The 24,560-nt window shown below is 39.7% G+C and overlaps 4 protein-coding genes and 1 long non-coding RNA gene across 6 annotated transcripts in view; all 5 read right to left on the minus strand.

Annotated features, from left to right (window-relative positions):
* Nucleotides 1–512: 512 nt before the first annotated feature.
* LOC135940605 (dynein axonemal heavy chain 2-like) lies at nucleotides 513–10,371 on the minus strand. Its single transcript, XM_065485563.1, has 41 exons — nucleotides 10,235–10,371; nucleotides 10,011–10,181; nucleotides 9,800–9,964; nucleotides 9,420–9,671; nucleotides 9,202–9,357; nucleotides 8,695–9,128; nucleotides 8,437–8,635; nucleotides 8,300–8,378; nucleotides 8,098–8,228; nucleotides 7,864–8,044; nucleotides 7,699–7,808; nucleotides 7,532–7,647; nucleotides 7,380–7,480; nucleotides 7,106–7,324; nucleotides 6,871–7,043; nucleotides 6,724–6,813; nucleotides 6,538–6,653; nucleotides 6,363–6,486; nucleotides 6,165–6,298; nucleotides 5,979–6,109; nucleotides 5,554–5,915; nucleotides 5,336–5,502; nucleotides 5,103–5,274; nucleotides 4,840–5,052; nucleotides 4,567–4,788; nucleotides 4,354–4,510; nucleotides 4,189–4,299; nucleotides 4,000–4,132; nucleotides 3,472–3,616; nucleotides 3,212–3,411; nucleotides 2,988–3,151; nucleotides 2,789–2,938; nucleotides 2,417–2,699; nucleotides 2,254–2,367; nucleotides 2,115–2,199; nucleotides 1,885–2,061; nucleotides 1,646–1,836; nucleotides 1,389–1,587; nucleotides 1,221–1,331; nucleotides 1,014–1,173; nucleotides 513–730 (listed from the first exon to the last, which is right to left on the minus strand). The coding sequence occupies exons 6-41, from the start codon at nucleotides 8,907–8,909 to the stop codon at nucleotides 564–566; spliced, it is 5,802 nt and encodes a 1,933-aa protein (XP_065341635.1). The 5' UTR covers nucleotides 8,910–9,128; nucleotides 9,202–9,357; nucleotides 9,420–9,671; nucleotides 9,800–9,964; nucleotides 10,011–10,181; nucleotides 10,235–10,371; the 3' UTR covers nucleotides 513–563.
* A 49-nt stretch (nucleotides 10,372–10,420) lies between these two features.
* LOC135938352 (dynein axonemal heavy chain 2-like) lies at nucleotides 10,421–12,184 on the minus strand. The gene is made up of 8 exons (XM_065481969.1): nucleotides 11,966–12,184; nucleotides 11,813–11,915; nucleotides 11,620–11,747; nucleotides 11,353–11,572; nucleotides 11,133–11,295; nucleotides 10,871–11,049; nucleotides 10,616–10,810; nucleotides 10,421–10,566 (listed from the first exon to the last, which is right to left on the minus strand). Exons 1-8 carry the CDS (start codon nucleotides 12,146–12,148, stop codon nucleotides 10,421–10,423), a joined length of 1,317 nt encoding a protein of 438 aa, XP_065338041.1. The 5' UTR covers nucleotides 12,149–12,184.
* Nucleotides 12,185–14,880: 2,696 nt separating this feature from the next.
* On the minus strand, nucleotides 14,881–15,548 carry LOC135938353 (uncharacterized). Its single transcript, XM_065481970.1, has 3 exons — nucleotides 15,398–15,548; nucleotides 15,194–15,336; nucleotides 14,881–15,141 (listed from the first exon to the last, which is right to left on the minus strand). The coding sequence occupies exons 1-3, from the start codon at nucleotides 15,486–15,488 to the stop codon at nucleotides 14,881–14,883; spliced, it is 495 nt and encodes a 164-aa protein (XP_065338042.1). The 5' UTR covers nucleotides 15,489–15,548.
* Nucleotides 15,549–16,113: 565 nt separating this feature from the next.
* On the minus strand, nucleotides 16,114–16,655 carry LOC135938452 (uncharacterized). The gene is made up of 3 exons (XR_010574660.1): nucleotides 16,542–16,655; nucleotides 16,308–16,484; nucleotides 16,114–16,248 (listed from the first exon to the last, which is right to left on the minus strand). It is a non-coding gene; the product is annotated as an uncharacterized LOC135938452 (long non-coding RNA).
* A 2,007-nt stretch (nucleotides 16,656–18,662) lies between these two features.
* ds (dachsous cadherin-related 1) overlaps nucleotides 18,663–24,560 on the minus strand; it is a 121,713-nt gene continuing 115,815 nt past the window's right edge. For both annotated transcript variants that reach the window (XM_065486522.1, XM_065486523.1), the window contains 3 exons: nucleotides 22,776–23,075; nucleotides 22,097–22,394; nucleotides 18,663–21,981 (listed from right to left, as the gene is read on the minus strand). In XM_065486522.1, coding sequence (XP_065342594.1) covers nucleotides 19,365–21,981; nucleotides 22,097–22,394; nucleotides 22,776–23,075 — 3,215 coding nt within the window. In that variant the 3' untranslated portion in view covers nucleotides 18,663–19,364. The remainder of the gene's footprint in view (nucleotides 21,982–22,096; nucleotides 22,395–22,775; nucleotides 23,076–24,560) is intronic.

Here is a 24,560-nt window from a genome sequence, read left to right on the forward strand (position 1 = left end):
TTAATTTTTTCTTACGTTTTCTACTAACAGTAAATAAACACAAAAGCAATTATGCGTAGAGAGCAACCCCTTTCCTTGTCCAATGACCAACTGATTTTGATCCTATATGAAGTGGAATATAGAAAATCGCTTCTTTTGACGTGTGAATAAATACTGGGCACATGAAATGGTCTGAAAAGTAACCGTTCATTTTAAAAGCATACTTCCTCTCATTTAAAATTATGCATTGTTTACCTTGGTAGTCTGTTGTGAAGACAAAATTTGATGGCTTCATTAAAATCTTTGGCATTTTTGAACAAATATTTAAGTCTATTGCCTCCACAAGAAAATTATTTTCACAGTCCCAACAAGCACCAGACAATTTAAGTCCGTCCAAAATCACATCTCTCTGTTGTAAAATATATTTAAATCTATAGTTTAAAACTGCCTGGTAGTGTATTTACCTCTTCTAATTGAGAGATGTCAGTACCAAGCACCTCGAACGTCCATGATACTGTGATGGCCTCATAGAAATGACCACTCAAATCCTTTACATTTATAAATTAAACTATAATTTTAAGAACTTAAAATACAAGACTTGCCTGCTTTAGAGACGATAAAAGCGCGGCCGCATATTCAAAAGCTATTAGTTGAATTGTTATAGGGGATAATCTTTTCACATCTTGAACAACTTGGGTCAGTAGCAAAAGTTTCGTCTTAATATTTTCAAAACTCAAGGTCCTCCCTTCTTCTGAAAAATGTAAGTGGAATTAGTATGATTCGGTCAATTTTTATAATGCTCTAGTTTCTAGAAGTATAATAGAAGCTTTTTCTAGGGAAATCAAAGTTGATGCAGCAATGGTTACGCAGTTAAATTTTAGAACTTCTTAAAACTTCTTAAATTGACTCAAATAATATGGTGTAGAAGCGTTGTCAAAAGGTTTTTGATTCTTAAGTGTAAAGACACTGTATTTGTTGACGGAATTTTGGAAAATGCTAATAAATCAAATGTACTTAATTAATTAAATCTGCACCTTGATTTGAAAACCATCTTGATGGGACCTGCTCTTTTTCCAGTGCAATCGCGTCTGATAGCATGCCGCGGTTGAAAACAAGTTTTCCTGAAATCGCTTCTTTGAGATCCAAAACATGCATCTTCATCGGCGTGAATACTTCATGAAGCAGAAACTGAAGCTGAAACAATATCGTTATTATAAGTCTACCCGCTCGATAAATTGTACCTCTCGCTCCAAATGTTTCCGAAGTTGTGGCCATGCGATGGAGTCCTCATGAAAGTCAAGATTTTTTGATTCCGCTAATCCAAGAAGTGCGTCTATTTTGGCGATTGCTTGCTGCAAATTCACATCATTTATGGCTCCTGCAGACCATTTTTTTAGCTATAGATATACCTTTGCAAGTCTTGCAATCTGCGTCTCCAGCGTTAATCCTCTCAATTTGCGAAGACTGTTGAGCAAACTTTCACTTGCACGCAAATCATTGGCAAAACTCGCGTTGATCGCAAACATTTGCTGGTTATTTGAGGACTTAGTTGGCAAATCGGAAAATGCAAATGAAAGTCCATCTTCGCTCCACGTCATTTGCAGTGGACTAAAGAAAATTTTAAAATTTCCTAAGGCTGAAAAACGTATCGTTAAAAAAGCTTTACTTATCATCTGATGATGCCGTGAACGCGTGCTCCCACATTATCTCACTGCTTATGTTAGTCAACATCGTTCTGTCCACTTCGTTGATTATCCGACCCAAGTAAGCTACGTCGATGGTCCATTCTAAGAATTCCTTGCTGATAGTGTCAGTAAATCCCCTCGCAGCAATTTTCTCCAGCAAGCAAAGAGCAACCTGAGAGAAAATCATAATTTTATTCCTAATTGGGATTTACTCGCTCACATGAAAATCGGTGTCTGGAAAGTCATATTGCTGCAAAAGTTTCCCTTCCAAAAGATTCTGCCTGCCAAGAATACATGTGTGCAGAAGAGAAACATTCCATGCATGTTGTTTCAAAGAATGGGACCAGTGCCTAATTTGCAAATTTTGCAAGAGACGCTTCATGTTGTCTTGAATACTCTGAAAACAAAGCTTAAAAGCTCTTAAATGGTTCCTTTTTGCTTAAATCTTACCTGTGGTTTTTCCAAAACAAACAAAGCTGAATGCTGAAAATCGTAATTCTGCAGTTGCTCTTTAATGTCTATCACCACCCAAGTCCTTGAAAATAATCACGTAATTATATAGTTTCGAAATAGATAAATTTTGATGAACCTGACACTGTTGTTTGGTTCTATTAACTGCGCCCGCTGCAATACCATTTGAAGTTTTTCTTCAGTAGGAAACAACAAAATATTCCACCTCTCCTGGATATCCCGGCCGATGGTACTAAATGGAGCAGTAAGATTTTTAGCAGTAATTTTTTTATTGGATTTACCATTCTCTGTCTCCAAAATTCACGCCAGTGATTACTGCTTTATTCAAATTTGCAATGCATTCTATGGTTGAAACAATATCAATACACGCATCTGCTCTAATCACAATCGGAACTTGAAGCGTGGACTGAGAAGCCACTGAAAAGAAATCTATCTCTTGTTTTTTCAAGAAGTCGTCGCCGATCCATAGCGATACAAATTCAGAAATGCACTGACAAACTCTATCTGGCCGCAGTGACGCGATGAGCATTAGTCGCAGGGAGGGTACCATGCTGTTATAAACGCCTGCGTGAAAGAAATGTTATGCAATTTGACCTACAACGAAATGCTGCCGGTTGCATACACTTTACAATCAGCAGGCGCCATTGGCTTACCAGGCAAATCCAATTGTTCTGCGTGTTCGCACCGCAACAGAATCTTCCAATCTTCCTTGTTTGCTTCCAGATCTCTCGCTAAATTCACAAACGGTCCTCCAAAACTTTGCAAAATTTGCACGTTTTTCCAAGCAGCACCTGACACCCATCCTAAATCTGGATTTAGTGACCTGTTGTGTGTTTTAAAATTCTTGCCTACCAATGCCGTTTGAATCACTTTCCTCTGAAGATATTTTCATTTTGTGCAGCACATAGTCGACATAAAGTTGAAGTGGCCCGTCTCCAGAATTTTCAAGGAAACAGAGACAAATCACAAATGATAATAGTAGTTTGTGTTCCTCTTTGAATTTAGGCAGACACATGCTGAATCAAAGAGCATTTTTTAGATTTCTTGGTTAATTTTTGCTCAATCATTCAAATTACCTGTAGATGTTCAAAGCATGGTTGCGAACAAAATCCGCTCGATGTTTTGGTGACAGTATAGAGGGTATTTTAGAAGGGATAGCTCTCTCAAAACATGAGATGAATGCTTCTAAATTTAGAGTGAACAACGAGTCAACTTTGTTTAGCCTTTTGACCATTACGTAGAAGTTTGCAGCTTCATTGCACATTTGGACGAAGTGCTATAATCAAAGCACGTACATTTATAAAAAAAGTCCGAGCAACTGTAAAAACTGACAAACCTTTCTATGCTGGTTTATGTGATCTTCATTTTCAAGTAGCGCTGACATGGTCTTTTTTGAATAGTCTAGTGCTTCTTTAGTTTTCTCCAGTGTATCCATGACTGTTTTGTCATCTAAAATTGTTTCCTTGCATTCCAAAATTGTTCTATCGAAAAAAAATCAAGGGTAGCTTTAACTTTCAAGGGAAGTGCACCAAGAAAGTGCACCAATTGTCCGATAATTTTTTTTAACCAGATGATAGTTAATAAACAAAAAGTTTCACCTTACAAGGCTAATTTCCCCGTTATTGGTTGAATTTTAATTTTTAACAAAGCGTTGAGAGATTCTTGCAACACTCAAATTGTGTTACAGATATTCGCCGCTACCACAGCGCAATAAAAACGACCGCGATCCTCCAACCGCCCGATATAACCCTCGTTTACCCCATAAAAATGGGAAATTCACCATAATTATGTTTTTGAACTATCATCTGGTTTTAAAAAAACGTTCAATTTGATAATTGGTGCACGTCCAATGTTTAACAATTACTTTTGAAGTTTATGAACAAGCCTTTTGAGTGATTGCGATTCCAACAAAATTTTTTTGGAATTCTCAATTCTGTCAGCATGCAGTATTCCGTTTTCTTTCTTAACGAAAACATCCAGGAGACAGTTTTGGAGACCTTAAAATCCATTCATTCATATTAATGTCATAAAACCCTAGTAGCGTTATTTTTACCTTCGACTTGACACGAAAATTCCACGATATTGAAATGTGATGCAATGATGGGATTGGTAAGTACATTTTCAACTGACGCAAAAAAGTATATTTCTGGCCGTCTCTCATGATCTTTAAATGAATTAAAGTTTACTAAAAAATATGAAGAGCTCCGTTTAATCTTACCAGCATTTTGAATGGTATTTAAAATACTAATTGCTTTCGAACAGAATTTCAAGGTTAAATCTAATATAAAGATAATTTCTCCTCTTTGCAAAGATGTAGTGACTCTTTCTACCAATTCGCAGTCACTGACCTTCAAATACACCAATTTTGCTGGATCCTGCATTGAATTAGAAACGCTATCTACTCAAATTAAGGTTTAAATTTTTATTTTACCCAATCAACGTAGACTTCTTTTAACCATGAAAGTGTTAACCCTTGAGGATCGTACATAAGGGTCGGTCTTTGGTTGTGTTCTGATATGCCGATTTTCATCACTATTTCCGCACTCTGTTCTAAATACCGATCTTCATGGAGCTTTTGCAAGTTCCATCTTCTTATTGTCATAGCACTGTCATCTACGCATCGATCCTCATCGTTCAGCCGTAATTCATCAAGCTATTTTTGACTCTTCATTTTATTGATAATTTTTATTGTAATTAGGATTACCAAATTTTTCAGTATTTTTAACGAAGATAGTCTTTCATTGTGTTTAAGCGCCCCAAAGTAATGGTACTGGATTGAGCGGTTGATGTTTTGTACACATTTGCCTTTGCAAACAAGGTGGAAATTGTCATCAAACGTATGCCATTCCTGTTCCTCAGTTGAAAGATCTGTCAGCAAATCATTTGCTCTTTGCAGCTCTGAAGCCATGTCTTCAACCTTAGCAAATACTTAATTACCACAAAATCACTGTATTTCTCATGAGCTACCTCTGCGTCCAGGATTCTTTTGCTCTCCAAGCATTTCTCATATTCAACTTTCTGCTTGACGAGTTTATTCTGGAGAACAATAATTTTGGAATATATATCTGCAAGCTCTGCTTGGTGCTCTCGCAGTTCTTTAGACGCACGCTCTAACTTAGAACGCTTCGGGGCAGCAATTCTGAATTTCACATTAAAATCACTACGGGTGCAAAGAGTCGATCAATGAAAAATGACCGTACCTGTATATTTTCCCATATTTTTCCATCGCTAGCACCCACTGCGCCAACAATTTGGCTCCGTTGGAAATGAGCTCGATTTTTTCCAATACAAAGTCCTCGTTGCTTGTAATTAATGAGACACTTTTAAGAATTTTTTCCGGAATGTGGTCTTTGTCAAACTGGTGGAGCTGAAAGAAAGTTTTTCGATCCAAACAAAAAACTTCAATCTCTTATTATACCTGTTCAATGAATGTTGGATCAGCAAGTTGCCGTTTGGCCTCTGCCCAAGTTGGATCGGCTTGCTTTAAAAGCATTACTGCAGAAATAACTGATTCTACAATGGGTGGCGGTCTTCCGTATGATCGCAGATTTTGTAAGTCGATCGGTTCAATCGTCTCAAGTGCCAAATCTGCATCCTCTAGGTACGGAATAGCCTCGTCCATTGCTTGGTGAGCGATTCTAGCTAGTTGCTGAATGGAAACTTCTTCCTGATCAATTTGATGCTGCTTTTTCTCGTGTAAGGATTTTTGCTCCTCAACTTCTCGCTTCTTTTGGCCCAACATAACCAAAGCTGTTTCGCACTGTCGCTGGCTGTCGACAACTACAAAACAGGACGTTTAGAGTTATTTAAGATTAAATTTCAAACAGCCATGGCCATGGCTACCCTTTCTTTGTGCTCGTAAAAGTGCTGAAGACATTGCCGCCATTTTTTTCATGGATGCTGTTAATTGAACCGTGCATTTTTTAAACATTTCTCTCTTCGATTGCAGTTGAGTTTGTTGCTCTTCTACCGTGCTATAAATTAAAACAATGTAGTACACAATTCTTCTCAATTTTTATCTCCAAAAACCTCTCAAATGTTCTTAGGCACTGAAATAAATGAACAGGTGTGATTTTGGCTTCCCAGCCTTGTTTCCTTATCTCGCTTAAAAGATCTGAGTGAAACTTGGCGAAACACATCGCTATTTGTTCTTTTCTGTCGTTCTTTGCAAGTGAATAATAATTTGATTTCATTCTGTTAAATATTTCAATATAATCAACGTTTTACCATGAAAGGCAGATCAAGGTTAGATATATATTTTGAGGTAGCATGGAGGTACGTTTCGTAAGAACATTCTTCATGAGCAACAATATTCCACTTCAAAAACGCTGGATTGCTGACAAGGAAGTGTCTAATGAAGAGAAGATCCAGGCTTAAGAATTAACTAATTTTCGTTGAGTACCTGAGGAAATCCTTGTTGAAGTTCAATTTAATTGCGATGCGCAAATTTTTCTTCACTTCTTGGACCAAAAACATTTCCACGTTCTCACGATATTTTAGAGGGACAACTAATCGTAACTATAGTCGAGCGAATAAAATAAAAATTAATGTAATATTAATCTCAACAGAGCAGATGATGCAAACTCACTTTATCAAGTTCGTCTGATGAAATAAGTCCAGGAGACGTACCATTTTCCGAGATGCAGTTAATGAGTTCGAAAAACCTTCCATCACATATCTGCGACAAGCAAGTGGCATTTGTTTTAATACCAAAACAATTAAAACATTATCTCACATGCTCTCCATCTATGCCAACTAGAATTTTTTCTCCTCCCAATCCAGCCCTTAAAATAATGTTTTTCCAAAAGAGCTTGAATTCTTCGAATCCACTGATGAGCTCCACAAGTACAAACGACAACCCACAAATAAATGACGATAGTTTAAGGAGAGATTTTCTTCCACTTCCAGCTGCATATAGCGATTAATAAAAGATTTATTTTGAAATTTTATCAAAACATATCAATATATACCCTCTCCATTCAGAATGATGTTGTGGTATGAGGGCTGCGACAAAATGCGGACCAAGTTAGTCACCTTCTGTACTGTGTCATCAACTATTACTAATTGCAGTTCAGTGTTTTTCTTGTCACTATTGTAATCCAGCAAAGCGTTCTCAATCCGTGCACTAGCGTTTTCTATTGAAATCTCCACTTGACTATCAAGTTCATCATCTTTATCACTATACAACCCTGCACAAAATATTTAAAATTTACATTAGTGTAACGAGTTAAAAAAATCGCTCACCAATCAAAGGTATTATTTTATCTGGGTACAAATCAGCATAAGCCAAGCCAATTTTATGCTTCATATGTGACAATGCCTCCTTCCAAATTTGATCTTTTAATCTGTAAATTATCTGTCAAAGGGGTTTTTGACTTGTTTTTTTTTAAATTCACCTCTTTTCTGTCAGCCTCGAACCGTACGCCCGCTGCATTTCGTTCATCCACAATCTGCACATTGCTGGCAAAGTGTTATGGTGGTTTACATTGCTCAATGTCAATCCCTGAATAACCTGCTCAAAAAAAATTGAAATAAGCTTTTTGTGACAATAGCTGGTTCGAACCTGTGACAAGATCTGGAGGCTGTACACACACTGAGGGTTGTCTATATTAGCAACAATATTTGCTTTGATTGATTTGTGTAATGCTACTGTCGATTCGACCAGTTGATTTCCTGAAAAGCCACACAATTAGGTTTGGTATCAATTGAGTTTAACAATAATATATACCCAAAACTTTGATGTGCTCTCCGAAATGAAGTAGGTGTTGGCCGAGAATTGAACCGTAAATGTGGACAAGCTCGCTATCCGTGGGGCTTGAGAAATTCAAATTCGCAAATTTGTTGCTAAGCCTTTCGTCCAAATTCATATCGTATCCCCTGTGACTCAGAGACACAATGAGGCCCAAGTGCTTCAAAACAAAGTTGGAGTGTACAATTAATTATTGTGATAAGTCTTTAATACTTCTAATGCAGACTCCTGTAAATTCTCATTCATAAAGAATCCATAGTCAAGCCATTGGCGGAAAATTTCAGCCGCCGATGGATTCTTCTCTGTCAAATTCAGATCTTGAATGAACAGTATAAGAGATTTAGCTGAAAATGTGACATTTTTAATTAATCAAAATGATTTTTATAATTATCACGCATAATCAATCAACCTGTACCTTTCTTATGTGCTAAGACATTATTTGATCTAGGCTGCATTTTTTTAGAGATAATATCCATCAACACAGTTTTGCTAGTCTATTATTTGTCAGTTTTTGTTATTAAAACATTTTACGCCCAATTGAAGATTTTTTACCATTGCTGTGCAACTGATTTTCAAGCTACTGTATTTTTCACATTCAAAGCTTTCCATGACTTTATCGCTTGTGTAAGATTTTCCACTTCCGAGACAGCCACTGACAAGCACGGGACGTTTTTGCTCAATGAGAATTTTCAATACGTATTGGAACTTCGCTAAAGTTGCAGTTGGAACCAGGATTTCATGAACTGGTAATCTGCGAGTTTTTAATTTGCAGGACGAGTTAATAGATCTTCACATTCAGAGAAAACATACCCTTGGTGGTATTTCCAAACCCGTGGTATGGTGCTGGTCCAGTTGACAAACTTCTTCCGCTTGGAATCCACAAAGTAGTCAAACACAGTTTCCTCTTTCGGAAACACATCACTCTCCAATGACCGCACAAACTCGTCAACCAAAGAGTGACAAGATTCATGAGTCGCTCCAAAAATCCCCCAAAGAACACTGCAAAAACTTTTAGCCGAAAACATTCGAGCATCTTATCAAATATACCTGAAGTAAAACCACTTCTTCGCGAGCTGTGTAGTTTCCTTTTCGCCGTTGAATTTCGGGTGTTTCGATATAAGCCATTGCAAAATGGCACACAGGTTCTTGGATGCGCTCACTTCATTTTGCCGAATCCTTTCTGAACATCTAGCCTTTTTAAAATCAAAGCATTTTTGCAAAGACTCCGAAAACAGAAGTTGAAGCTAAATGATAAAAGTTATATACATTTTAAGAATCCTCAGGTAATTTTTCTATAATATATATTGATATATCTACCTCCAATTTTAAAGCGCCTTCCTCAAATTTTTCGATCCACGGTTGAACAATTTGCCGCCACCCAATATGTAAGTCTCCGAAATAAATGGAGCAGAAAGCGCTGATGATGTTTGGAGATACTGCGTCTAACGAACTTGTTTCAATCAGGATTTTCGCCTTTCCATAAACAAGTAAATATTATACATGAAAATTAATTATTTAACAGTAAATGCAGTCACCTTCCTGTTGGTCAATATTAGTCCCATTTCATTGAGACCACAGAATTGATATTTATGATCTAAAAGCTGCACCACGTTTCCCAACCAAGTATCGCTCACTGTGCCATCAAAATATATCCAGTGTGAATCAACTCGCTCATCTGGCTCACACGCTTGTAAAATTCTTTGTATTATACCAGGTATCAATTTATTTTCTTGCTTCAACCCGAAAATGTCGTTGTAGCTTAGTAAATCAGGATTAATAGCGTGGAGCTGGAAAATGGCGAATTAATTAATATGAATTAGAATATAAGGTTGAAATTTTAGTTTCAAAAATTAATCAAATTCATATTTGCGATCAGTTTTTTGCAACATTATTGATTTTTTTGAATATATGTTACCTTAATCGTTGAAAAATCAGGTAGCTTTAATTTCCTCAAGGCGTGAATTAGCATTTTAAGTGTGGTCGTCTTTCCAGAAATAGATTTGCCAACTAACGCGACTGGTTGGCTACCGCGAATAGCATCAAAAAGTTGCAGGCCGAATTTTATTTGCTCCTCAAGTGGCTTAAATCATTAATTAATAAAAAGCAAAAGATCTAAGTTTCTTTACCTCCATTCCGTTATCTTGAAAAGCTGACTCCAGAGCACCTTTCAAATCGTTGTTTTCAAATATCATTAATTCTATCCCAGGGAAAATTTGATACACGTAATGCTTAAATATTTGCTGATCCTCTGAGTTCAATTGAGGTTCAATTTTGTTTACAAGAGAGTGTAAAATAGCCTAAAAACTATGTGGTAGACATCTACATTATTTACCTTTAGAGTGATTCTTACCTCTTCCTCGGTCAAGTTGAAGTGATTTCGTTTGATATCTACAGCAGATTTCACAACTGTCATAGTGGTTGTGTTGGTGGAAAAAATCCATCTTGATTTGTTGCTCAGGTGCAATCGGCAAAACAATCCCATCTGAATCAACTGCATTCGGAAAATAATCCTGTATTTAGTGACTTGATGGCAATATTAAACCTTTTGAGAGAGCATTAAAGCTTCTGTAAATCCCTCAGCAATCAGCAACATCTCTGAAATTTTGCCCGTGTCGGGTCCCTTCATCGCGATGGGTCTGAAGAAGGCTCTGAGTGATGCTGGCAGACCATGTGTGTTTGGACCTATTTTAGGGCAATGTAATAAAAAAGTAGTAATTGCTATAATATATACCTGTAGAGGCTAAAAAGAACGTTGGTTTCAGTTGAATACTGATAGGAATGCCATTTAATGTGACACTGCTGTCAAATTCATTGTCATTCATCGATCTTAAAAACCGTGATAGATGGTATGAAACCTCTTCGAGTACGTTTTTGTTCATGTCTAAATAGTTTTTAATGACTGCCCAAGCGCCTAATTTTGCTGTGACTGATGTTAGATGAATTAATATTAATCACAATAACCTCAATAACCGACAGTGAAGATTACCTTCAAATGCCATCAACGCTGAATCTACTGACGAATAATTGCTGCAGCAGTAGGGAAGAACCAGACGTCCTAAAGTTTTAGCAAGGCAACGAATTGTTTCAAATTTTCCACTTGCTCTTGAGCTCTCAATTGCTACGTATTTGTTCAAGTTCAGAGCCGTCGTTATGTGAATGATGTATCTAAAATTAAATGGTTTCACTAAATTGATTTAATGCAACGTGCAGTGCACAGATGCCTAGCAGGTTGCCTAACTACATTTTACCTTTCGGTTTCCGGAGTAATAACCGCCTGATATACATCTTCGTAAGTTTGATAAGCATATTGAGAAGATGAAAACATTTGAATGATTGTGATTTCTGCAGTGTCTTCGTTGAAATAGAATTTCATCAGGGTCGAAACTTCAAGTGAAGTAGGTTCAACCCAATCTGAAAGCAATCATGCATTAATATAGACTATCTGGTGTTAGAAATCGTTTATGAAACCATTTTTTATGAGATCACTGATTTTCTTAGACAAAAATAGCTCAGAAGTTAATAGAGCTGTCGTTTTCTGTCGGTCTGCTAGAGACATGTTTGTGGTGAGATTTTCACTAAGGCGCGTAATCACGCCATCATATTCTTTGCGCATTTGTTTCAAAGACTTTTTTGACTCGCTCTTGTACCAGCTTTCCAACGCTTTGTCCAGCTCAGACGTCCAATAAATCTAGAGATTATACTTAAATATTTTGGAGCCGCAATCTTGTTAGAAACCTGTCCTGCAAGAATGAGAGTTTGTGCTGGGAAAGTGCGAATCCAGCGGTCGGTTTTGTTAGGGTTTTTTATTAGTCCAGAACAGCAGCGAATTTGCAAGGACTGTAAAGCATCTTTCATCATTTCAGCTGGGAAGTTTAATACATATTTGCTAGTATTTGCAACGTACATGAATTTCCAAAATATTTCTCACCTAGAGCAATGATAGCATCAGCAATATTATCACTTATTTTAATAATCTCATTAAAGAGGAGCATTTCACCACTTGGCGTGACAAAGCCAACAATCTCATTTGCCTAGGTATGAAATATTAAAAAAGCTTAGAAACAGGAAACTTGCTTTCTACCTGTCGGCCAAATTTAAAGCTGCTTATCCCTGGAAAACATTTCGGGATCAATGTCCGGTAAGGTTCACCTCCGAATTCAGGCTTGAGGAAAAATTCCATCAGCTCTTCGTTGTTCAAGAAGTAGAGTCGTGGCGCTCCTTTAACTCGAGTTTTGATTTCCGATTGGGCCTCATATTCTGCCATTTCCAAATGATTTTTGAGTTTCTTCGCCGAATTCTTCCCACCTTTAATAAATCCTTATTACTAACTTAAAATCACATGCAAGATTCAAAGTCTACCTCCAGGCACGGCTTTTTCCGCTAATTCCAAAAAGTTTTTACTGGATACAACACGTGCCATGATTTCATTCCATGCATCCAAGATATTAACTTCTGAGCTCTCGCTAATCAATTTTTCTTGACAGGCAGTTTGAGGCTGGATAAAAAAATCAAAAGTTATAAATATAACTTTTGAATTCAATATTAGTGTTCAATAAACCTTAAGACACAGTATTCGATTTTGTAGATCAAAGATTTCATTCAAATAGTGCAAGCCGTTTTCCAAAAGAACTTGCCACTTTTTCAGATCTCCGTCAAAGACCAGCGCATTTCTTGAATTAGATTAGTTAACGGTTATTAAAAATACTAAAGTAAATTTTAGTTCCTTACTTTGACCCTTCCAACACTGCTAATTTGTCTAAGCTCGAGTCGATTTTTCCCAGTACTTCCACTGGTTTCTCGATCGTAGTAATTCCTTCTATGTCTTCTCCAGGGGACAAATTCATACCTTGCCACTCGATTTGTAGCTCTGACAGGCCTCTCTCGATTATTTCTTCTTCAATAGCATGAGCGCAAATTGCTTTTATTTCCTCTTCAAAATTGTGCATTGAGAGCGACAGAAGGAATTGTAAAGTAAAATTCTCTGATGTGCTATCAAGCCTCCTTGAATTGCAAAAATAATTTAAAATGAAAATTATGTCGGATAGTATTTACTGGTTGATCATTTTCTCCACATCTATCCAGTGCCGCTCCCGAAGCGATGACTTCTTCAATTTGCATATAATTGGCAAACCGTATTTCAAATTTTCAACGTGTTCCCTTGTCTGCTCGACAACGTTCCACTGTCGAGCCGGTCCATTGGAGATTTCTTGCAAAGCTGACGATATTTCATCTATCTAGAAATTAGTAATTTTGCAATCTCTGACGATCGGTAAAAATTTGAAATTAAACCTTTTCTTGCAACTGAACTATTTTAAGGTTTTTGAACAGGCATTTTTCATAAGTTGCCCAGCAGCAATTCCAATCTTTTCTTACGATCCACACTTGCTCCAACATGCTAATTGTCTGCGAACATTTTGGCATAGAGATATTTCATTGAAGACATTTTATTAAAACCTTTTCCAAAACACTCATTTCTGCTAGCTGAGGTGGATCTACGCCGAATATGTCAAATTCTCCACTTAGGTCCTCTTTGTGCTTTTGTAACGCAACAAACTCAGATTTCACATCTTTCAGACACTTGAAGACATCTGTTCATGTTTTAATTTAAAATTTACCAACTCTTCAAATTTTGAAACAAACCTGAATCATTCCAGTCGATCGTGTATGGACCTTCGATGTTAACTTTTGCGCACAACGTGCCCAGCTCTCTATTCAGTGAGTTCCCCTTCTCTATCATATTTGTACGAAATTTGTCTTTGCTTTTTTCAAGAGAATTTTTTGCGTCTTCTAATGCAAGCAAAAAGCGCTTCCAATCTGTATTAACGCTCTTTACAAGGGAAGATAGATGGTCAGGAAAATCAACCTTAAAATTTCCTGCGAATTGAACCGTGGTTTATTAACTGCAAAAACTGTGAACTGTATTTACGCAATATCTGGCAATATTCATTAAATAGCTCCAAATTTGCCTCGTTGCTTTGCATGTGGGCCATTGTTAGTTGACAAAAGATGGTCTTCTCTGCCACCTGCTGCAATGACTGTGGCTTGTAGTAAAGCCTGCAAATTTGAACCTGTTGGCAGGACTACTTTTCGAATTAAGGATCACCATACTTTTGTATATCAACTGAAAGCTGCGAGCTCATTTTGTCGCCGATGCGTGTAGCGGAGTCCAAGATGAATTTGATTGTTGCATTGTGCCATGATTTTGTTAAGACAAAAATCTTTTTTTGCAAGTTTATGGCATCCAATTTTATGAATGCTACAGTAGCTGAGGTAGGCAGATTTGCTTGAAACAACAGATGCGAAAAGCTGGGACGAAAACAGTGCTATGAAAGTAAGTGCGTCATATTATATTATTTCACCTTTCCACGTCCTTGGCGAGTGCCGAGGCACTTTGTGTGTGGTATCTTTGTAGAAAGTCGTCAATACTGGTGTCCCAAAGCCATGAAAAGTGAAGCCATTTTTCTAAAAACTCGTTCATTTGTCCTTTCAACCATATCAGCTCTAATAAAACATTAGAAGATGTATATTTATTGCATTAATCTTCATACTTGTATTTTTAAAACCAGCTTACCCGCTTGAAGGTCAGACCTGACTTTTCTACAAGCTTTGTTTGTTATCGTTTTGTGTTCTAAAGTCACTTCTGGTTCGATTTGCTCAACTCCAACTAGTTCCAGCAAACTTGGAACTGTTTTTACTAAGCACAAATGAAAATTAAATGCTTGACTTAATTTCATCTCAATGTCTTGCAGTACTTCACTGAAAATTATCTAAAAAAGCCGGTTTTACAATTTTTCGAAGTTAAAATGAGAAATATGAGAAAACCTGTTTGTCTTCAATATCTACTGTGACCGTCATGTGAAATGGTACTGCGTGGAAAATATTCAAAATATCCACGCATGAGTTTTCAATAATTGAGATCACTCCATTTTCCAGCAAATTATTAATCTTTTGGTAAAATGCCTCCCAGTATGGTTTGACCTTTTATTATTTGAAAATTTAGCTCAGACGTGTTTTAAAATATTTTGATTTAATTTTTACATTAACTGAAATATCTCCAAACAGCATTCTGACTTTCTCAAGGCAGGCTAGTATCTCTTCAAAATCGTGCCTCACGGTGTGCTCAAATGCTTCCTGCACTTCACTGAAACTATACAAGTCGATGGGATTGATTTTCATAATTTTGGATGCTGCTAAATTGGTGGCTATGGTTTCCATCGACGTCTTCGTCTCATTAAGTTCTCTTACGAGCTTCTTAAACTGAAAGTTAAAACAAAATTAAGATCTTTTCCGGTTAATTATTGATATTCACTTCAAGAGTAGACTTGAGTTGGCGTTGCAAATAATTTTCTGGCACATTTGAAGACCACGTGTAGAAAAACATCGCAGGATTTAAATCTTCGTTCACCTTAGCAATGTAGTCAATAAATAGACCAAAATCCTCTTCTTCGATGCCTATGAATATTCATAGCTTAAACCGTTTAAAACTGTTTAAAACTTTAAATTCAATACTAACCTTGGATTGCTTCATTGTACTGATGACACATGAGTTGAACATCGTCGTTTAAGTTCCCCAGTTTTTCTTCCAATCCATAGAGCTCCTGCATTTTTGGCGGTGCTTCATGCCCAAGACTTTTCCAAATTCTAATTTCTTGTATGGTCTCGAATATATCTCTATAGTTTTTAAACGATTTTAAAGCTTCGCAACATTAAATTTAAAATTGCCTTCCAAGGGTGGGTTCAATCATGCACTCATAGGCAGGATGATATGCTATTAGTGACCGTTTTAATTTTGCCTCCCAGTCCATCGGAAGGGCAATCACCCATCTGTCAAAAATTTCCTGAATAGTCTCATCAACCACCGACACGAAAAATCCTAGTTCCTTGTGAACCTTCCCAGCATTTTCACAGTCGGTTAAAAAATTGCATTTCTCGACGAGCTGAGTTTTTCTTCATCAGTCAAAGAGAACTCATCAGTAATACTATAGCTTTACCAGCATTTGGCCGACCAAATAGCATCTGCTGTTATGAGCTGCCAATGCAATTCCTGAGTAAGGAGGATATCCTGAGTAGCCAATCAGCTCACCGCCAAGTAACGATTTGCTTGCTTTTTCAATATCTTTCAACAGCAAACCAAAAACCTATTGAAACGAATGAAAATTTATTACACTTTTACAGGGAAAAATTATACTATTTTGTACAAAGTTTGTTTTTTCTTTTAAAATGCCCTGGAGTGAGTCTTTTTGGAGAAAGTGTAGAAGTCCCTGTAAGCTGTTGACGCCTTCAAATACATTTGCAGCATCATCCATTATGGAATTTATCACGGCAACTATTTTTCTCTCCAACTGTTTTATTTTGTGGGAAAATCTAAAACATTTGAAAACGATTAAAGTTTTATAATCGTTTGCATTTAGTTCGAAATGAACTTTTCCATTTCATCCCGCCACTGGTTGTTTGTAACATCTAGTGCAATATCCTGAAATTTTCCCATTTCTTGCACCGCATTCAGCGTCTCGTGACGTATTCTGTCACAAACAAATTTGTATTGAAGTCCTTTGATTCCCACAAAATTCAGGCTTCTAGGTTCTTTTTGCTCGTTGACCCTGAATATTCAATTATTAATAATTTTTCTTAACTCAACAATAGTGAGAACTTAATACCTGCCAAAAATAAGCATCGCCTCAAATATTGTTTTTAAGTCACTGCATCTAGATAGAAATGAAAACACGTTGCTGTAAAGTTCTTTCTGGTCGATAACTTGCTCAGCTTTCTGTTTTCGTTGAAAGTTCTGTAAAATTCCAAAAGTCTCAAATAAGGAAACTTAAAATTTTAATTTAATTACTTGTTCGTAAATTTTCAAAAAAGATTCGCAATCTTGAGTACAACGTCTCACTTTTTCCATCCCAAGCACAGGCTTGCCTTTGAAAAGTGATCTAAGTCTGACTGTTTTTGCGCATATAGCAATTATTTGATTTCCCAGGCATGCCAAGAGCTTAAACAGGCGGTCTCTGAAAGATTTTTATTTTATTAAAAAAATTTACTTTTGTTGAAGAAGTACCAATACTTTTCTTTGAAGCAATTGGTTTTCCGGATTTCCCTAATTTTTTTTAGATGATCCACTATCAAAGGTTCAGCGTCCTGATATGATGTGCACCTTCCAAGTTCCTCATTCTTCTCACGTAGCTTGTTCAACTGCTCCAAATTTTGAGAGCAGTCTTCTCTTGAAAACTAGAAATATTTTAAGCAATGGCATTAATAAATGTAATTTTCATGTTTCATTCATTTAGTAAAATATTTTTGTAATTGACAATGTATTATTTGAAAATGAAATAAATCTACGTTCGAATTCAATTTTTGTTGTTTTATGAGTATTACCTGGACTGATGTCAACAATTCAACGAGAGTTTTGCTGAAATGAGATTTCCCTTGCTCCAAAATTTGGTAAACACGTTTAATTTTCTCAGCTTTCAACTGGTCCTCAAGGTAGATCATATTTTGTACTGTTGTTTGTGTTATTTTGTGTTGAGTACATTAAATTTTTTCAATAACTTACGTTTTGATTCCCAGAACGATATTAAATCGGCAATTCCTGGAAGTTTGCTTTGTAGACCTTCCAAATTAATTGCTGCGTCTATTTGGACATGCCAATGACTCACCGCAGCTGAATTAAATGAATTATTCATATGTTCAAAATTTAAAAGTTTAGCTAGTAAAAAACATACCTTCTAATTTGCCAATTAATTCTGGTGTTATTTCGTTCAGATTTTCAGCTGGTAAGTAAAGGTTTGTTATATTTTTTCCATCTTGCGCTTCATTGTCAATTCCCACGAAAAATTCATTGAGGTTGCCACATAATTTTGACTTGATTGCTAAATTTTTTATTTAAATAGGACAGCTATGTTGCAATATGTGAATAAAATAATACGCACTTTCAGGCCAATTGTTTTCACCGAAGATGAAGTTAGGAGCGAAAAAAGATTGCATCAAACACACAGTACCAGCCTTTGCTTTCATGGGGACAGTAAAGTGTACTAGGTCATTGGTGAAGCTCTCTTCGCTTGCACCGTCACTTTTGTGCAGTACAAAAACGTCAATAAGCTCTGCCTCATCAAGAAGGTCGGAGTCATCGAGGCAAGCAAACAATTTCCCTTTGGCAACTCCAACGTACAGAGCTCCCCTTTCAACTTCTGTTGCAAATTTTCGTATTGCTGCAAGAGACTGTTCGCCGAATTCCGCATTGGATGTAGTTTGCATTGTCAAACATTTCCTAATTTTTGCTGCTAGTGCATGATCGTAGCAAGGGCTAGTCGTCTGATCGTCATCTACAGTTTAGAACGATCTTATTTATGATCGGCTGTGCTCCAACTAATGCAGATTGTTGTTTACCTGAGGCAGTAGCACCCTTGTCGCTCTCCACCAAATCTTCCTTTTGCGACGGCTCTTTTTCATCTTCCACGGGGTTTATATTTCTGTCTGAATTGGTTATTTCCTCTGCTTCAAGCTCTTCCATTTTCAACTCATGAGAGCGATTGAGGTCTCATGTAAAACAGTTTATTCGTATCCTAGCGACAACGACTTCAAAAGACTGTGGCGGTGTGATACCCGCACGAAAATAACAAATTAGGATTTTTGTTCCATTATTTCTAAAGGTGATTGATTTTTTTAAATTTATTTTATTAATCCAGGTAAGGCTTTCTCTCATCATTACTGCTTGGCTTGACTAAACTTTCCGGAAATAATAAATAATATGTGAGGGGATCTTAGAAGAAAAAATGAAAATGTTATTTTTAATTTGTATTTTATTTGTTTGCACCCTTCAGTTACATTATGCGCTCAAATTCTCATGTTTCATACCGCTCGAAAATAATATAATATTTACACAATAAAATCTGTTGCATTCGTTCTCAATTTGCTGTTTGCATATTAACATTAGTATACTGCATCATACCACTGAAATGCCAACTCTGATCATAATTTATTTTTTTACAAAGTAATCGTTTGGCAACTGACAATAGTGGCGGACTGTGATAGCTCACATATATATGCTTTTATCTCCTCTCGTCGACTGTCAATCAATATGAACAATGAGGGGCCATCTTAATGGCAAGGATGCTGTGATATGATTGCGAAGGGCAGGCATACGCGCATTACAAAAACACTTGGATAAATTACGTACAAATATAAAACAATATCACAAGGTCTCAAGGCGGCGAGACTTTTAAGAAAATTTATCATCTTATGAAAGAACTGTTCGCGTATACGAATCGTAAGAGGAGAGAGCGGCCGTGCCGTCTGAATTTTGTAATCACAATGTAATATTGCATTAATTTAAAAAATTTTCTCTGTACAAACAATCAGATCTCCTTATCATTTTCTCCTGACTCTCGGTTGAGCAACGCGAAATTCGCGAGAATGTGTCCAGTTTTGATTTTATATTTCACAATATTCACACTTTCTACACTTGAGGGGTAAGAGGTATCACACTAGATTCTCAGTTCCGCTTCGGAGCCGGACGGCGTGCCCGATACGAGGCCCGTGGGTCTAGGTGGCAGGGCCCGACCGTGGTGGGGTCCCAGCGAGGGGCCCACCAGAGGGGAAATAGACGGCGATCTTGTGGCCAAGGGGGAGAGGGAGGGCGAGAAAGACGGCGACATTGCAGCGGCAAACTCGTGGCTGATAGGCGACCGAGGCATTTGGTGGGACGCCCTGGCCACAGGGGCGATCGACCTGGGAGCTACGTTGGTGATCAACGGCGGAGGAACGGTTTTGACTTGCGGCGTGAGTGGCAGTGGGGCCTTCTTGCCTGGAATGCCACCGTACGTCGACGAGGGAGCCGTGTCGTCCTTAAGTCTTGCGATCTCTGAGAAAACGTGCGCCAGCGGCTGGTACTGGGGCCCCCAATCGAGCAGGTAGTCCCAGTTGTAGCTGCCTGTTAGTTCCTCCTCACTGTGCACGATGGAGCTGAGCGAGCCCGTCATGCTGGGCCCCTCGTCTGCTACCGTGAAGCCCAGAAGGGTGCTGCGGACGTCGCCACCGCCTCCCGTAGACGCTGCTGACTGGTCGTCTCCCGCTGCGCTGGCGCCACTGCTGCCGGGGCCGTGTTGCAACTTTGCGTACAGAAGGTTAGCCAGGTCGGCCTCGCCGTTCTCATCGTCAAAGATGGAGTGGCCGAGCGGAGGAAGCAGCTCTTGTGAGCCTCCGGCGACGATGCTGGTGCCACCCTTACTGCTGGCGGTGTCCACCTGTGAGCGAGAGGTGTCGATGCCTAGCCTCGCCAAGTACTGCTGAGTATTGTGCACCGAAACATCGCTCAGGTTATCCTCGTCACCCTGGATGCAGCCAGAGTCCCCAGGGAGTTGGAGACCGCGGTTAACGTGGCCACTTGAGCTCGACTGCGGTCCGCTCTGCTGGATGAGAGGACCTTCGTTGATCATGCAGATTTCTTCGTCCACGCCGTCGTCCTCTGCAGAGCCCCTGCCGCTTGAGGCGGACTGACTTTGCTCTGAAAGCTCCGAGTTTGCGTGGTGAGAGCCGTGGTGGCGGTGATGTCTTCTCTCCGCTGCTACAACCGCGGCGGCCTCGTAAGCCGGAATTTCGTCGTATTTGGGTGGGAACTGCGCCATTGGGGAAACGGCAGAGGTGGTCGGACCACGCACGTCGATGGTGTCGAACGACGAGTGGTCGAACGGCTCAGTGCTGATGGAAGGTTTGCATTGGCGTTGCTTTCGCATGTGCAGGAAAACGACGGCTCCTCCAAATGCCAAAAGCAGGAGGATCAGGGCGATAAGCATGCTCAGGGCCCAATCTGCCAGTCCTCCTGATGAAGCTGCTTCGGCAGATGAACCGGCTCCGGCACCGACGAGATTGGAGCCCCCTGTGGCTAGAGCATTCAGGGCAACTTCCACGATGGTCATGTTCGTCAGCGACCCTGGACGACCTGAGCTGGCGGATACGACGAGTCGCACCTCACTGCCAGCAGCTTCGTTCGAAATAGGTTTGCGCACCAAAACGGCGCCGGTCGTTCTGTTCACTTTGAAATGCGAATCTTGGCTGGCCAAAGCGTAGATCACCCTGCCGTCAGGACCAAGGTCGCGGTCGGAAGCGTGGACGCTGCCAACCACGTAGCCAACAGGTGGAGAGAGTGGTGCCACAAAACGGTAAGTGCTTTCCGTGAACTCAGGGTGGAATTCATCTCTGCTTTCAATATCAACGGCCACCAGGGTCGTGGCAGATAGACCACCTTGGTCGTTGGCTTTGAGGGTCAGGGAGTATCGATTTACCGATTCATAGTCAAAGACTGCAAGCGTTGTTATCATTCCTGTATCATCGACAGCAAATCTGCCACGGCCATCACCAGCCACAATTGAGTAGTTCAGAAGGCCAAATTCACCCCTGTCCATGTCGGTGGCCAAAATGCGCGCCACTCTCGTTCCGACTGGCGAGTTCTCAGGCACAGATGAGGTGTACCTGGGGACAGGGAAGCGTGGCGCGTTGTCGTTTTCGTCATCCACCTTGACAAGAACTGATGCAAGGGCCGCTAGTTGCTTGTCCTGAGATTGATCTGAGGCGCGCACCACAAGCCTGTGCATCGGTGCACGCTCTCTGTCCAGCACAGCAGCGATGGAGATAACTCCAGAGCTGGGGTCTAGCGTGAACAGGCCTTCTTCGTTGCCAGAGGTGATTTCAAAGAGCAGTTTCGCGTTCCTGCCGGTGTCCCTGTCAGTGGCTGTCAACCTGAGGACTGAGCGGCCAACCGCTGCAGACTCGCTCACGTGCGTTTCGTATCTTGGTTGCGAAAATTCTGGTGCATTGTCGTTGGTGTCGTCCACTTGCACCAGAATAGAAACGGTGGAATTTGCTGAAGGGGCCATTCGCGACCTCACACCGATTTTGACTGAGTACAGGTCACGCGTCTCTCGATCCAGAGGTCCAACCAGGATGAGCTCTCCACTCGGGCTCAAAACTCTGAATAGGTCTTCATCGTTTCCAGAGATAATTGTGAATTCAAGGCTGCTGCGTTCCAAGTCATCAGTCAGACCTCCAGCAGGTGGAAGTCGCTTTACCACCGATCCCAACGTTGCATCCTCACGAATGTGAACCCTGAATAAGATTGAAAAATTAATTTTCAAAGAATTGCTAAAATATATATTAGCCAAGAGATTTAAATTTTGAAATAGTTAAAGCCAAAGATTAATTTCATTTAAGATTTCCGTACCTGAATTCCTCTTGAGGAAACCTTGGAAGAGCATCAGTAACATCTGTCAAATGCACTCTAACCGCTGCGACTGCAGATCTTGAGGGAATTCCTCCATCTGTAGCTGTCACAAGTAGCTGCACATGAGGTCGTCTAGGGTCGTACTCTACGCTGCGGTTTGTGTAAATGACACCGGTATGTTCGTCGATCTTGAAGCCGTCAGAGGCTCCCAACAAGGAGAAATGGATGCGTGCATTTTCTTCGGAATCGGCGTCTGATGCGTTGACAGTCAGGATCGGCTGACCTGGCTCTGTCAGCTCTGCAAAGGGGAATGATAGTTTTATTACAAAATACGAATTTTCAAACAACAAAATGTCGTCATTTTTAGAGAAACGCTGAAAGCAAATATGGTGGCGTGGAGGTGATATCTGCTATTATACGATCCACGGCATAAAATCTCTATTTTATTTTCATCGCCCAATTCCTTAAAATAATTTCCATGCGAGGTTTGCTCGCTTGCACGCTCAGCACGCCGCAGTCTCCCCACCCAATGTAGCCGAAACCGGTCTTTCTGGCCACCGAATGTAAAAAATAAATGACACCCCGATACTTCTCAGCCAATTTACAATAAAATCTCCCAATACCGCTGAAAAGGCAACAAGCGAGGAGGATAAAAAAGAAAATCGACAACGGCGCTCACCTGAAAGTGCGACTTCGTAAGACTGCTGCTCGAACATAGGTGTATTGTCATTCTCGTCGGTCACATGGACGGTTAGCGAGGTGAAGACGGCGTGGGCCGCGTCCGATGCTCGCACTTTCAATTCGTACGACTTGCGTCCCTCGAAATCAAGTTGGCGTGCGAGGGTGACTGCACCACTGAATCGGTCAATGCTGAAGGTGGAGTCGGGGTTGCCACCCTCTGCGAAAGAGTATGTCAGGGCGGGGTTGGTGTCCACGTCGTTAGCCGTCACCTCCGCAACGACAGAACCCAATGTGGCACCTGCAAAAATAAACATTCCTATTGTTAGTCTTTATTTACTATTATTTCAATTTATTTAAAATTGTTTAACGTGAGGGATTATCAACGAATGTAGCAGAGATAAAATATGTTTCAGTTACATGCTACATCTGCCACCAGTGGGGCATTGATTTAAAAACGACGGCTGCTGCACACAATTCGTGATATGCAAATGGAATTCCAAGGCTTCCCGTGGCGCGGAAAACAGCCTTCGAGCTCATTAGATTAATTGTCGACGAGTAGTTCAAAAATCAGTGAACAAGTCAAAATAATGACGTCACTCGTGTCCGACGCGTACGCAAATATAGTGAGTGAATGACAGCCAGCAATGCCCATTAACCTATTTGAGAGTTCTAACTGATCCAGGCACGGCATTCGTGTCATCTCGCAACAACTTTCCCCCCGTTGGCGTAGGTCATTCATTACATTACTAGGAGCACCTGTCAATTAGACATCTCGCGACTGATCATTAGCGGCACGATTGCTTTGTGCGTCTGGAGTGCACGTCCCTATAAAATGAAATGCCAATCTGAATAGTGAAATTCGGCCGCGTCGGGGAGGGGCGTCTCCATAAATAAGAGCACTTATATTTCGTGATGAAAATTTGCACTCACTTAAACACACACTCGTGACGATAAAAGTATCAGCACCTTATCACCGAATGGCACTCAATAGGTGCCGGTCGGCCAGCAAGCGAGCCAGCCGCCAGTCGACATCTTTGCACGACAGCCGCTTTTATACGCGAACAAGCCCCGGATAATAAACACATCAAAAGAGGTCCAGAGCGAAAATGATATTTTTGGTTGGTCGCATTATTTTCTCATGAGTGTGGGAGTGCATGTTCCAACTGCGGTGACATCATGCTTCAAAATACGCCAGCATGCACGGACTCCCCGCGGGTCAAAAAAACCGAACGAAGCATTTTCTCTCGTTTTGACTTAATTGAAACAGAAGGTCACGTGCGTGTACCCTAAATCATCGTTGCTCAACGTTTAAGAACGGACTGGGTTTTACCGACCCCAGTAACTTAATTTCAAATCAACCAACATGGTGCAAAAACTGCAAAATATATTATACAAATCTGATGCTTTCATCGTGAGTTTCCACAGTGTATTATTTTTAATGGCGTGTGAGACCAGCAGCGTCAAAGGAAGAGCGAGATAACTGGTCGTCACAATGGGATGATTTAATTTGGCGCGGCGGGCAGGAAATTAAAAATTTTATCTGCTAGTCGATAGCGAAACAATGCGTGTCTATCTTACGGCTAGACCGAGACACTCCGTCACAATTATCCCTAGAATTAAGTGCGGTTAATTGTTTCAGGTTCGAGCAAAACGTCGGCAGATTTTTAAACGTAGTTCAAGATAAGTGGAAAAGATATACATGTTATGTGTTTTTAAAATACATTTAACTAAGCTCCTATTCAAGCCAGAGGAAATGTCCATTTAACAAATTAAATAACCTTAA

Source organism: Cloeon dipterum, chromosome 3 (genome assembly GCF_949628265.1).
Source record: "Cloeon dipterum chromosome 3, ieCloDipt1.1, whole genome shotgun sequence".
NCBI lineage: Eukaryota > Metazoa > Arthropoda > Insecta > Ephemeroptera > Baetidae > Cloeon > Cloeon dipterum.